General features: G+C 43.0%; 1 protein-coding gene across 1 annotated transcript in view; it reads right to left on the bottom strand.

Moving 5' to 3' along the window:
• The window catches only part of GRIN2B (glutamate ionotropic receptor NMDA type subunit 2B), a 168,678-nt gene extending 158,233 nt beyond the window's left edge, over positions 1-10,445 (bottom strand). Inside the window, exon 1 of the mRNA XM_062492275.1 lies at positions 10,035-10,445. Coding sequence (XP_062348259.1) covers positions 10,035-10,445 — 411 coding nt within the window. The remainder of the gene's footprint in view (positions 1-10,034) is intronic.
• Positions 10,446-13,579: the final 3,134 nt, after the last annotated feature.

Here is a 13,579-nt window from a genome sequence, read left to right as displayed (position 1 = left end):
AAGCCAGGCAGCTGGTGGAGGCTGTGAGCCTTGTCCCCTCCTCGCAGGAGCTTTTCGCTTTTCCCCCTCTCCACGAGGCCTGGAGCTCTGGAACAAGGTGTGCTGGCTGAAGGAGTGCCCAGCCAAGCCAGCCCCAGGCACGCTTTGGAAGAACCCCTGGCCTTGCCCTAGCAGGGAGCGCTGATGCCAGTGTCCCAGCCACCCTGCAGAGTCATTTCTGACTTCCTCTGGCTCAGGGCAGAATGGGAAGGGAATATTTCTGCCCAACTGGAGGGATGCAGCACACTCAAGGAAAGCATCACTGCCCAATCCCACTGCCCTGAGCCCAGCTCTGGTCTTCTCAACTACACAGTTTCCATCTGACAGGTTTTCCACTCCCATTTCACACTCCTCATTTGCTCGGCAGTTCTGCCCCCCCCCCCCATGTTCCCTGGCTCTTGCTTCTGCAGGCAGAAAGGAAGCATAACCTAGACAGGTTTCTCTTTTCCTCTGCATTTTCCCATCCATCATCTCCCTGCTTCCCACTTTTATCCAGTCCCCCTTTCCATCTACTTGTATCAGGATCTCTTCCATAAATTCACCCTCTGTACTAGCTCCTCAGAATACCCTGCATGCTCCTCACCCCACTCCCATTTCTGCCCAGATTCCCTGCTGCACAGCACATTCCTGTTGGCTGGATCCCACAGGAGACCTCCAGCTCCAGCACAGCCTATGCAGCCCCCAGGGCCAGGTGCAGCATTGAAGCACAGTTTGCAAGGACAAGTTCTTTGCAAGAGACATAGCAAATATCTAAAAGGACTCCAGGCACATCTGCAGTTTCTTACACATATAACAAGGCCAAACTTGGTGCAGCCTATGCAGTGGTATCAAAAGTACACATCTGGTTAGAAGTCCTTCCCTGCAAGACACCTCTGCTCCAGACCTATGTCCTTGCTCTGAGAACATGTGGTGCTCAGGCAGAACCTTTGGAAGAAAAGGTGACAGCACTTGCAATATAGATGAATCATATATCATCCTGTGCCGCATTTTCAGAGAGAGATGTTTTATTTTCCAAATAAATTAGCAAAATAAATCAATCAGCTTGAGGCACACACCTGGCATAGGAAACTTTGCTCAAACAGTCATAGTCGGGCAAAATTACAGGAAACCCCCAAGAGAATTTTATAATGGGGAGCGCTGACCAAGCTTACCATAGATGGTGCTATCCAGCCCTGCATAAAATGAGTTCTCCAGGATGATGCAGCTATTCAGCCACTACATCTAATGGGGGTTAAAGCTACTCCTCCTGAAGTCCAGATTTTCATCTCAAGCATTGTATTTACTTCACTTAGAAAAATCCAGTAATTGTTTCCTAGTAATTAGGTCACCTTTGCCTTTTGTAGAGCTCAAATTTTACAAAAACATTATTACAGTCTTCTTGTAAAGGGCAAATTGCTGTAGACAGCAGTTCAGTAAGTGTCTTAAAGTCATGTTTTATAGCAGAGCTGCAATGGTCTATTAGAACTGCTGGATTCTGTTGGCACCTTTTAGACCTGCTCTCCTCATTGCATGTACTTGCCTCCTTTACTTTTTTGTCTACTCACCCTTAGACTCTCCACATCCTTCATTGCTGTCTTCACCCTTTCTCTGAAACCTACATCTATTGTTATTATCAGGAGCCTCACAGATACACAGCTAAAAGCTATTGCCAAGCACAGAGAAAAATTGCTTCGACAAAGCCTTTAAAGTATTTTCTTTCCTCGTTCTCAGAACTTACTCTTTTTTCCCCATAATTTTCTCCCCATGTTCCTAGGCCCAGGAGTAGTTTTCCTATCTGTCTTTCATCTTTATCCTTTTTCTCCTCTGCTTCATCTGTATAACATATTCTCCAGCACTTAGTTCAGTTGTATTTGAAAATAGCTGAAGAAACATGTTTTTTTATATTCTTCCCTAAGAAGTCTGGAGTACTTCCTAAGAAAAGTCAGTGTCTGAGCCTTTTTCATGATACACATATATATTACTTGATATTATCACCATTTAATATATCATAATGTATCATTTAATATATTTCCCTAACTTTATCCTGTCATTCCTATTTCTGCTTCTGGCTACACTAAGCATTTTTTTTTCTCTCTAATCTTAGTCTACCTCTATTCACTGAGTATATAAATCACACCCTGACTCATTGTTCAACCAATCTACAGTACACACATACAGCTGTTTCACTCTGTCTTCATATATCAGCTCTTCCAGACCATTAACAGAGTCACAGACTACAATTATGTCTTCTTCTTTACCCTTTTTTTTCCAGCCTCCGTATATGTAATTCCCTTAGCTTCCTTCATAATCCATCCCCTCCAAACTTGACTAATGAGGCAAATAAAAGGCAAAGAGAGTAAGAGATTCCCTGGAAAGAATTGTTACTCTCTGTCCTGCAGTTACTAGGGAATGACATGTAGATCTAAAGCAGCAGCATCGGGCAATTTCACACTCAGTGTTTTCAATTTCATTTTGAGGCCAGTTTAGGGTAGGGACAAATTTGAGTGTAATTAATTTAGAGTTTGTGAGACAAGTTACTGCTTGGGGTTGTAATAAAGGACTGCCTGTCCAGATTGAAGAAACTAATCTCCTTGTCCAGCTGGGGATGGCATAAATTGATTTAAGACCTTTTTGTTTTTTTGTTTCTGTTTTGAAGAAAGGGGTTGTGATAAAGATTATAAGCAACTGTTGGTCAGAGGTTATCAAGCTTCCAGGTTTTCTTTAGGCAAGTGCTTAGAGATTTGGAGATGTACCTAAATATCATTAGTGTGAAAATCAAGGTTAAAATCCTATCAAGAAAGACATTTTTCACAGAACCCAGGTCTAAGCTGGGTGAAATTTAACATTTGCCTCACAGAGACTTCAACAGTTCTATTTCCAGTGGCAACATCACATTTAAGCAAGGGTAGTGACAGGGTTAATTTACCTTTTCTTTACCTCAGGTGAGTCACAGAAGTTGCGTGCAGAGCTAGGGAAGGAAAGGTCTTCTGTCCCTCAAAAGAAAACATCACTACAACAAAAGAAAACTAACGCTCTGTACTCCTGGAGGAAAAATCCTATGACCCAAAACAAAACGGCTTATAAATAGCTGCAGAATGCTGATGTAAAGAAATCAGAGTTCACTTCTGCTTGACATTTGTTGCCTGAGACAACTTCTGCTAAAAGGAAGGCACCCACACCTCTGTGGCCATCCTCTCCCTTAGCACTGCCCCCGCCCACAAGTGTCCCAGGGCACCTTAGCAGGGCTTGAGTCTCACCAGGGTACCAGGTTTTCTCCCTCCCAATTCTGTGACGCCCACACTCAGGTAACACTTTCGAGCATCGTGCGTCCCAGGCTCATGGCAAAGATGAAATACATCCAGCATAAATTATTAGGAGGAAAAAGTGATAGGGTTATTTCATGGAAAGTTGCACTTCTGTAAGAACTTTGTTATCTTAAAAAGAGGCTTTCTTGTTGCTTTTAAGTGATAAACCAAAAGGAAAGGAATCGACTCCACATATTTTTCCTGTGACTCTTGAAAACAAGTGAAGGCCTTGAAATGAAGTTCCTCCCAATAAAATTGGAGATGAAGTAGAGGAAAGCCTATTTTTTTTTAAAGTAAACTACTATTTTAATAGAATAATTAATAGAAGAAATTATACATTTCTTTGAAAAAATCATATTTTCATTGGAATAATACTGATGAGAGTACTTGAGCTCTTGTTTAGAAAATGAGAGTTCACATTTAAGGATTTCATGGCCCTAGGGAGAGGTTAAACCTCTTAAAAGTTCATTTCCAGGTTTCCTAATATCTAAGGGTTTTTAAGTGCTGCAATTTATTTGTAAAGTAATAATAGTTCTTTGGAAATTTTCAGGTGTTAAGCTTTCAAAAACATGCTGCCCATACTTCCTTTCCTTACATGAATAAAAGAAAATGTTATTTTGTATGGTTTGATTAGACACAGATGTAAACATAAATTACAGAGCCTCCTGGCTTTTTATTACATGTGTATACAAGGGAAAAACAACACTGGCATACAATACTGCCTTTTGTTGTCTACGTCTCTGTGACTTACCTTTTATTCTTCTTCCCCAACCTTTGCAGCAGACTTGTAATTTGAGGACACATGATATTTAGTTTGTTATTTGTGAGCTACAGAGAGCATTATTTTGGCAGCAAAAGGAAACAAAGTACCAAAAGCAAAAGAAGCGTATTAATCATGTCCTCAATAAAATTATTAAAAGCTTGGAAGTAAAATGCTGATTTCTTTTTTATTTTATTTTGTTAAATCAAACTCATCTTTGCTAATCACTAGATTAGTTTAAGAAACATTTAAACTATTACTATCATCAAATGCATCTTCAGAGAAATGAAAACACTTTGTGAAATTACATGAACTGCATATAAATTTATTTTGGAGGAAAAAAGGATTAGAAATCTTTCAATGTTTGCAGATCAAAATGTACCTTTTCCCTACCTTCTAAGCAGCATTTTGTTTGGAATTTACTTTACTTCAATTTGTATAATCCATTCAAAGGAAACTTTAAGCCTTTTATTAATTTTTTTTTAACTGAATTTCCTTCATCATGCAAGGGCTTGAAAAACTTCAGATGTCATCCCTAATGGAAATGAAACAGATTTACACCCAAAAAAAATGAGGTTTTCATTCCCTATGCATCCCTATTACTTAACCTTTGAAAACCTGAGAGTGAAAGTGCTTTCCTTTTAATTACAGATGTTCTGCTTTTAGCAGCACTGTCCCAGTGTCTTTGACTTTGTCCTGGTTTCAGTGTCTATCTAGGTGCTCAGCTTATCCAACTAGTTTTGGCTTCCCTGCACCTGCAGCATCACTTTGCTGCACTCTGGCCAGCAGCTATCCTCCTTCCCTGGTGCTTTACCCTCACTGTCCAACTTTGGACTTGCTTTCCACCAAAATACCAAAGAAATGACTGCAGCAGCAGCATGGCCCAAACACGGGGTGATCACAACAACCTTTGGCATTGAAGGAGAGAGACAACGTATCCTGGGAATTTAACAGAAAACAAAAATAAAGGGGACAGGGATTTATGGAGTGGGGATAAAAAGGCAGAAAAAACACTGCAGCTTTGGTATAAATGGAAAAAAAAAACAACAAGGTAGTGGAGAAAGTAAGAGAAAAACCATCTCTGTGCTGTGTGGGGGGGGGAAAAAAAAAGTAAGGAGAATCTGGCCTAGAACAGATTTTAAATTTCAGGTTAGTTTTATGCAGCTTTTATCCAAATTGTATTACTGGCACAGCCGAGTAATAGATCACTCTTTCCTACTGTTTTATTTCCATCAGCATGCTGATGCATACTGCGTGTATCCCTGCGTGGGCAAGCCCTGGAGAAAACAGAAAGGGATGCAGAGACACAGAAGACTGATTTTCACCAGGGAAAACATAACCATCTTCTTCTCCCAGCAGTTTTTCCCTCTTTTGCCTGTACACCATTGCGTTACTTTAAAGCTGCACAGGACAAGAAGCTCTGGCAAAATAACATGATTGTGAAGAAGTAATGAGAAACAATTCCAGCAAGAATGATGGCCAGAAGCTCTGCTATAAGAGAACCCAAATCATTTTCTGTTCTTACCTTTTCTGCATTCATTATCACCAAGTTGCTTTTTTCTGCTATTTCAAACCAAATAAATAGTCTGTCATTACAAAATGGACCAATCAGCCAAATGATGTGGTCATTTTTTAGGCAAGCTAAATCTTAGGAAGCTAAATCTTCTCCACTACAGTAAGTTTTGTAAATCAGAATAACAACTCTCCCTTCCCTTGAGATACCTATAACTGCACATTCATAAATGCCATTTCCTTTTTATTTTGTGACTGCTCCCTTACCTCCTAGTTCTGGGCAGAACTGATTTTAGGTAATATGGAAACAATAATGAAGAAAAGCCTAGTCCAGATTTCCAGTTTCAGGTCTGCAACCCAAGATACTGGTTTGTGTGGTTATCTGAACTGAAGCTTGGTTTGCAAGTCTCGAAGGTTTATTTTCACCATCAGTCTCCTAACACAGGGCATCCTCACACAATTTAATTTCTGCTTTCAAAACAACTGGGGAAAAACAAGACATTATTTTAAATGCTGAAAAGCCAGCAGATACGCTCTCTGGTCAAAAGTGCATTGCAGTCCTGTAGACAATACAAACTAATGTCTGAAATCAGGGGACGCAAAGCTGTTCAAAGTCAGGTCATTGCAGCAACATCAGGCAAACTGAAGGGACCAGCAAGCTTCCACAAGAAAAGGTTTCAGACCACAGAAACCTAACACAGGTGGTGGTGCACATTCCTCTCCAGCTATTTTGGATTAAACAGAGATCAGCAGTGATGAATGCTAATTCCTTTCTGATCACAGTTCCTGGTGAGATGATGTCATTGCCTAGTCCTTTTCAAGGAATCAGCACCAAAATAAGGTGCTTTCTTGCATGGCCGAAACAGAGTGAGCACTCTTCTACCCTGCCCCAGAGTTACAGCCTTGCTCCTCTGAGAGGAACAAATATGGGGTCTTGTTGGACCCCCTTAGCCATCACTCCCAGGCCACCCAGCCCCAACAAAAGCACTGGTGCACTTCACTGCATTTGGAGTCACTGCTGGCATGCTCATCTTACCAAACTCAAGGGACTGAACTGGCTATGACAGAACTCTCACTTGGCAAAGTGGCCTCTCCAGAGCTCGAGTGAGGCACATCCCGTGTCTCTGCTTCACTGCTTTCCTGGAACTCAACCCAGATCACACTGTGCACACAGATCACCTGGTCACATTCTTCTTATGCCAGATTAGACAGAAATTAAATGTAATACTCTGTAACAGGTAAGCAGGTGGAGTTACAGACACAAGCCCCAAGGAGTAAAACAGCTAAAACATGTAAATTCCAGGATACTTATTTTTCAGAGGAAAAAGGCAAAACACAGGGAAAACAAACTATATAAACATTATTTACAAAATCTAATCAAATATTAAAGAATGTGAGTTTGAACAAAATCAGGAAAAAGAGATGTTACACTTCCAGCAACATACCTCCACCTGCTGTGTCACACCTAGGCCAGGACTCATGGCATTTAATTTGAGGCATCATGAACACATTGAGGTACAGCCTTCTTCAGGAAACAGCAGGGAGACAGGACTGTCCCATGAGCATTTCACTGCACCCTGAATTGGGTGGGGTAAATTGTTCTCAGGTGGTGCCTCCATTACCACTGATGTCTAGACCTCCAGCTGGTGGGTAGCAAACTTCTATATGAATATTAACTGAGATAAAGACAGCTTATAGTGCACATTATACAATATTTCTGTCTTTATATACAGGACAAAAGAAAATTCGGGCTTGAAATATTTTTTTTTTCCCTTTTGCCTGCCCTTTTGTGTCTCAGTTTACCAGTTGCATGGTACATTACTAAGCCCTTTTTACAAATGACCCACATTTCCTAACAGAACACTTACTACACCCTCACTGAAGGTGAAACAGAATCTCACATGCTACTCCAGGAAAGGTGGCTTGACTGGGGAGTTTTTTTGCATTAAAGTCCAGCAAAGAGGGGCTTATCTCTCACACCTAGGCATCAATGGTTTCTAGCATCCCTTAGGTTTGCATTGGCACTACTGATCACAAACACACAGGGAGCATAATGAAGCTGTAAGTGCAGATCTGAACCTGTGAAATGCTGAGCCAGTTCAATCACAGCTGACTGCTGTGGGCGTTGAGGGGATGCTGAAAGAAGTAATCCATGCTTGCAGGACCAAACCTCAACCACAAAACTCATCTGCAAAGACCATGACTAAGAGTCACTGAAAGTAAAGCCTCTGTCAGGGCCCTCTACGGAAAATAAATTGCTTAAGGACTTACCAGGCTATTTAGTATTTTCAGTAGAATTTCAGTGTATTTGCTCTCTACCATATTTTAATTCAATTCATCAAATAACTATTATCCATTAAAGATTACACACCTGTGGATCAGAAGTTGTAAAGGTCAGCCTTTTCAAATTATTTTTCAAAGAAACCTTGGCCTTTCTTAAAACTGCGGACCTTTGTACATAACCTGCAAACCTCCTGTCTGCAAAACTACCGTGAAAAAAAAAAAATCTGGTAAAACAGAAGCCTCCATTCATAAGGTTTCCACCTCTGAGCTCCCTGTGGGCTGCCTGCCTGCCAGAATGCTCTTTAGAAGCAAGCCAGTGGGGTACACAGGGCAGTGGCAGGAGATGCTGCCTTCCCAAGGAGAGACTAGGGACAGGTAGAAAGAAAAATCTTTTCAAAAGTTCAATAGGCCAAATTTCTCTTTGAATTGCAGCTGCGTAAATCTGATCTAATCCTGCCAAAGGCAATGGGGTTGTGCTGGATTTACACTGCAGGAACCCGAAATCAGAATTTGGCTTGCCATGTTCAAAGTCACAAGGACCTTTTCCCAGTGCTTAAGAGGTCTTCTGACAGTAACTCTTACATTTGTTCAAAGATGCAAAATGCCACCCTGAGTGTGAAGTGCAGCACTTGAGCACTGCTTCCAACCCTCTTTTGCACAGGCATAGATATAACCATGAAATACAGCAGGCAGGAGAGCATCAAGATGCAGCATTGCTGCCTGCTTGGCTTCCAATGCAGGAAAGCTTCACTGTGGGTGGAATGGGGCAGTGTGACTTCAGCACATGTGCAACTATTCCAGGAGTGAGGAAAAAAAGGCCTGTGATTATTCAGTGACTATTTCAGTTTAAACCCCCATAGGAGAAAATAACACTGTATACTAACTGTGTGTTATTTGGCAACTGAACAGTTGGTCTAAGAGTGAGAAGATAACTTGTTAGCACCTTCGATAGCCTGCACTGGATTATTTACTGGCAAGGCAGATAAAAGAGAATGTGCCTGGATTTCTCAGCTCACTGGATCCCTTTCTGAGGAAAAGCTGCCTTAGTGGCCAGGTCAGTTCTCACCCTTCATTCAATTAGGCCTGATTCTCCCTAGTTAAATATCTCAGAGTCACTTAAGAGCCAGCTGTAAAAGAAAAAGGCCGTCAGCTTGTGTCCCTGTTTACTTCTTTGGGATGCACAAAGAATAGTCAAGAGGCTCAATAAAAGCCTTAGCCTTGACTGTCTGGCTTCAAGCCTGCAGGGAAAGGGACAGGCAGCTTCTCTCACATGTTCCCCACCAGCCAACAGTAGCCCCAAAGCCACTGTTAGCCACAGAATGGGGCCAAATGCACGTTCAGGTGTGAATAGCTGCATGTCCTGCTCCTGAAAGGTGGAAGACTTGTATCAGGTCCACCTACACCCCATAGAGGCTCTACTAAGAGTTATTAGCTAGCCAAAGATGCTACTCCCTTCTCTGCACCTTGCCCTGTTCAAAAGCAGTAGCCAGGTGTTGTTGGTGCAGTAATTCTTTAAAGACTGGCTAGGGCCTGGGAAAACTATGAAATGTCTGCAACATGAAGGAATAAAGTAGTGTAGTGGGAAAAAAAGATTCAGCTGGACTGGTTCAGACTGGTTAGTCACTTTAGCTAACACCTATTTAACTTCAGGAGCTAATGAACACTTTATAGAGAGGATGGCTTTATTAAAGATTCAATTATATTCCAATTAAGATGTAAGAGCTGCATTAAGCATCCCTGAAAATACCACAATGTCCTCCAGCTAGATGCAAGAAAAAAACCCAGTCTATGATTCCTGGCTCTTCTAAGGTAAAACACAGCCAAAAATAAAACCTTAAAAATTTTACAGTTGTCAGGGGCTCTTTACCCTTCTTAAGGAAGAAGAAAAGGGCTGATTCTTTTGTTGGTCTTTTCTACCTGCTTCTTTCCCGCCTCAGTTTTTCTCTGTTGCAGGTAATTCCACATGATTAATAGGCTCTTCTCAGTAGTGCTACACACAGTTAGCTCTTTTAATCTGTCTTTGAATCTGAAGCTGTCTAATCCCCCAAGATTCAGCCCCACGAGGCACCACCTGAGGATCACAGAATAAGATACTTCTCTTTGTTTTAAGTTTGGGTCCACAGGTCTGCAATAGAAGGAAGCTCATTTAAATTTACCTTATCTGCCATGATCATAGAGGAGCCTCCATGGATGCCCAGGATGGGAGTGAGGGTCTGGGCAGAGATGAAGTCCAGGATCTGGGCAATGGCTTCCTGGTCTGTGTCATCAGCGAATACCACCCCTTGAATCTTCCGGTCAGACATGAGGTCACAGATGCGGGTGATGATGCTCTTGGGATCTGTCTCATTCATGGCCACCAGCTCCACCCGAGGCACCACTGAGAGGTGGTGGAAGTCATCTTTCTCGTGGGCATCTTTGATGGCCACTTCGTCTGAGGTCCCCACCAGGATGACTGCAATGCCAATGCTCGGGTGGCTTTTCTGGGCATGGGCCCCGCTCCCTGTTGCTGCGAGGACTGCCAGCACCAGCCAAAACCTTGGAGAGTAGCACTCCACCCTGGGCCTCATCTTCAGCTCTTACACTCCCTGAGTGAGGAAGAAAAAAGGGGGAAAGTAAAACAAGGTGATTAATTGACAAGTCAATCATGCACTCATCCTTCAAGGTAGATCCATTGATCTTGCTCAGCTATTAGCTCCCCTCCCAGTAATCCTTCTAGTCTGATGCCTATTCCTTTGGCTCTGTTAAAGTTGGGGGATCAGACCACTCCAGCCCCTACTTCAGAGTCTGCCATCACATAAGAGAACAGCTGTCAGCAGAAGATGGGATAATGTCATCTCTCAGGTCCCGTGTCACTCTGAGACCCAAGTCAAAAGTGATAGAGTATTATCCTTTGACAGCTGACCAGCTGTCTTTGTGAAATTAATTGCTTATGTCAAGCCCACAGCTAAGAGATCACCCTCAACACAAAGGAATGGCTGGTGCTTGTGATCAGTTTAGACTTGTGCTGGAGGTATAGGCAGGAAGACTGAGAAGACCAGGCAGATAAGGACTCTCCTTTCTCAGCACAGTCCCCCCAGAATGAAGTGAGGAGAAATGGGCAAGGTCATCGGATGTATAGGTGCATGTGTGCCCATTGCATACAACCTTCATACCACCACCAGGATACACACACAGCTCCAGTGTGTAGTACAGTCAGCCATATACTTTCCACCCATAAAGGATACTTTCAAAAAAAAACAAACAAACAAAAAAAGCAAAAACAGGAATACAAAATTCTCCAGCGGTCATGGCCAAAACTGGATCAGGATCCTCCAAGTCCATATGACAGCTGTGTTTGCACAGAAGTAGAAATGCCAACAGAGCTTACAGTGGTTCACCCTCAGCTACTACAGCCAGGCATGTTACATCAATCTTCTCCCTGAGCATGTCCACTTTATTTTGTTATCACAACAGTAGAAATGAAAAAACATGATGAGGTCATCTCTTTAGCCCCTGCCTGAGTGGGAGAGTTCCCTGTGGGACTGTTCCTCTCTTTCTTTATTCAGTCATGCTTTAATAATAGTTCACATTTCCACAGCACTTTTCATCCTCAAGTCACTTTACAAACACTAGTGAACTAATTCCTACAGCACCCATGCAGTGTAAATATCAGAGACAACACAGCAGTGTCCCCCCATCTGCCCACCACACACACTGCTTGGTGTGCCCACCCAGGGCCACATGGATGTCCCAAGGAGAATTCAGGCATTCCAAACTAAAGAAGACTTTCCCTCAACAGAACAGGTCTTTCTCAGCTACTCATGCCCATAAATCTGTTCTTCAGCAGCCAGGCACCCTTGAAATAAATACACCAGCCCTGCACATCTTTGTGCTACGCCTCTGGTCTTGGGTGTCCAAGAATAGGACCCTTCCATACTGTTCATTGCTACACATGCCTCTATCAAAGTAATAGCAAGTCAGAGCAGCAGGGACAATGCTGGCAAAACTATGTGAAAGCAAGAAGTCCAAAAACAACCCCAGCTGACACCAGCCATCCACAGGTAAAAGGCCCAAGAAGCCCCATCTTGCCCTGCCCAGAAAAATACACAAGCTCAACACCTGCTCCCTCATTGTCACACTAAGCAGAGAGGATGTATCCTGCATTGAGATTACTGGATAAATAAGCAGATAATAAAATAGATAATAAATATGCACCGGAGAAACTAAATCCACTTAAGAAGCTGAAAGGGCTGCGGGTGTGAAGCACCAATCGATTCTAAACTCTCTGAAGGATTCGCTTTCTGAGAGATGTTCACAGGGAGAACCAAGAGACTTTAAGAGTTTGGCAAAATGAACAGTTAACTTCATTCCAGTATGACTGTTATCCTCCAATTACGAGTCACTAAATTAGATTCCTTCACAGTGAAATGCAGTCCCCATTTCTGCAATGCTTTATTAACTTTAATGCACTCTATACACTCTCTGTCTCTCACTCTCTTGCTCACTCACTTAAATGCTATATTTGTTCTCTTAAAATATGTCTGCTGCGGTCCCTCTGCATCGACTCATACAGTATATTACACTTGGTTAGGCAATGGCTAGTTGTGATGCCCAGGGAGGGGAGTGTAGGTTTTTGCCAGCCCCTTTCCCACCAGGAATAATCTACAGGGCCTTCCAGCCCAGGGCTCAGATAGCATTCAAGCAGGAGATATACAGGCAGTCATGGCAGCTGTCAGCCTTCACGCCCAAGCACATGCTTTTCCCAGTGGGAAAAATGGCAGCCAAGAAAACCACTCCCTACTCTTCACCTGCATCAAAGCCAAAAAATCTCTAGCATCTACCTCTAAGCAGGAGAAGATAGCTCAGACCCTAAACAGCACATAGGTGCCAATCTGTTGGGTCTCTGTGCCCCACTTGGGCAGACTTTTTTCCATTCAACAAAAGTTGGACTTATCTGCACAGCGCCAGATCCTCAGGCTTTGGCCAGATATGCAGGGAGCAGCCAGGGCTAGGAAGAAACTAATTCAAAAAGAGAAGGTTGTCTGTGGCTCAGTAGCCAACCTGCCATCTCCAGTTTGGATCCTCAGCCATTAGCCCTCTCTGGATCAGATAGAGCAATGCTAAGGTAGCCTGTGTTGTACCTAAGCCAAGACATCTCTCTCCATCTCTCATTCACACATAAAACATCTGTAATGTTCACAATGTCTTTCAGGTGTTCCTTGGGCAGTCTGTGTGCCAGACAGCAGTACTGGGAATAGCAGGTACCAGGTCCAGGCTGGGCTCCCTCATAGGATGGGAGCTGGGGACGTGGTAAGGCAGGAGAACATCAATAAACCACACCCAACCCAGAGCTGAGTGTGGTTTTCACCATTCAGCTCCCACAAGGCAGCATAGGGGTGAGCTGCTCAGACTAAATCAGGGATGCTCATGGTATTACAATCCCTTCCCTCCTTGGGGCTGACTTGTGTACACATCTGCATGTGCTAGCTGTTAGAGAAAGGGACAGGCATCCCAACACCAACTTCACCTCACATTCCTCCTCTGCTTTGGCTCACCACAGGGCCCTTTTGAATGTGTGCTAGCAGAGACAAGGCAGGCGTGAACCAACACAGACTTATTATCAGGTTAAGTGGACCCCAGCACTATTGTGAAAATGCATTTCTGCCAACAGAGCAATAAGTTTTGTCCATAATTTCTACAGTGTTCAAGTGCAAACATTCAA

This window comes from Cinclus cinclus, chromosome 4 (assembly GCF_963662255.1).
Source record: "Cinclus cinclus chromosome 4, bCinCin1.1, whole genome shotgun sequence".
NCBI lineage: Eukaryota > Metazoa > Chordata > Aves > Passeriformes > Cinclidae > Cinclus > Cinclus cinclus.
The sequence above is the reverse complement of the archived record's forward strand: the minus strand, read 5'-3'. Positions and strand labels throughout refer to the sequence as shown.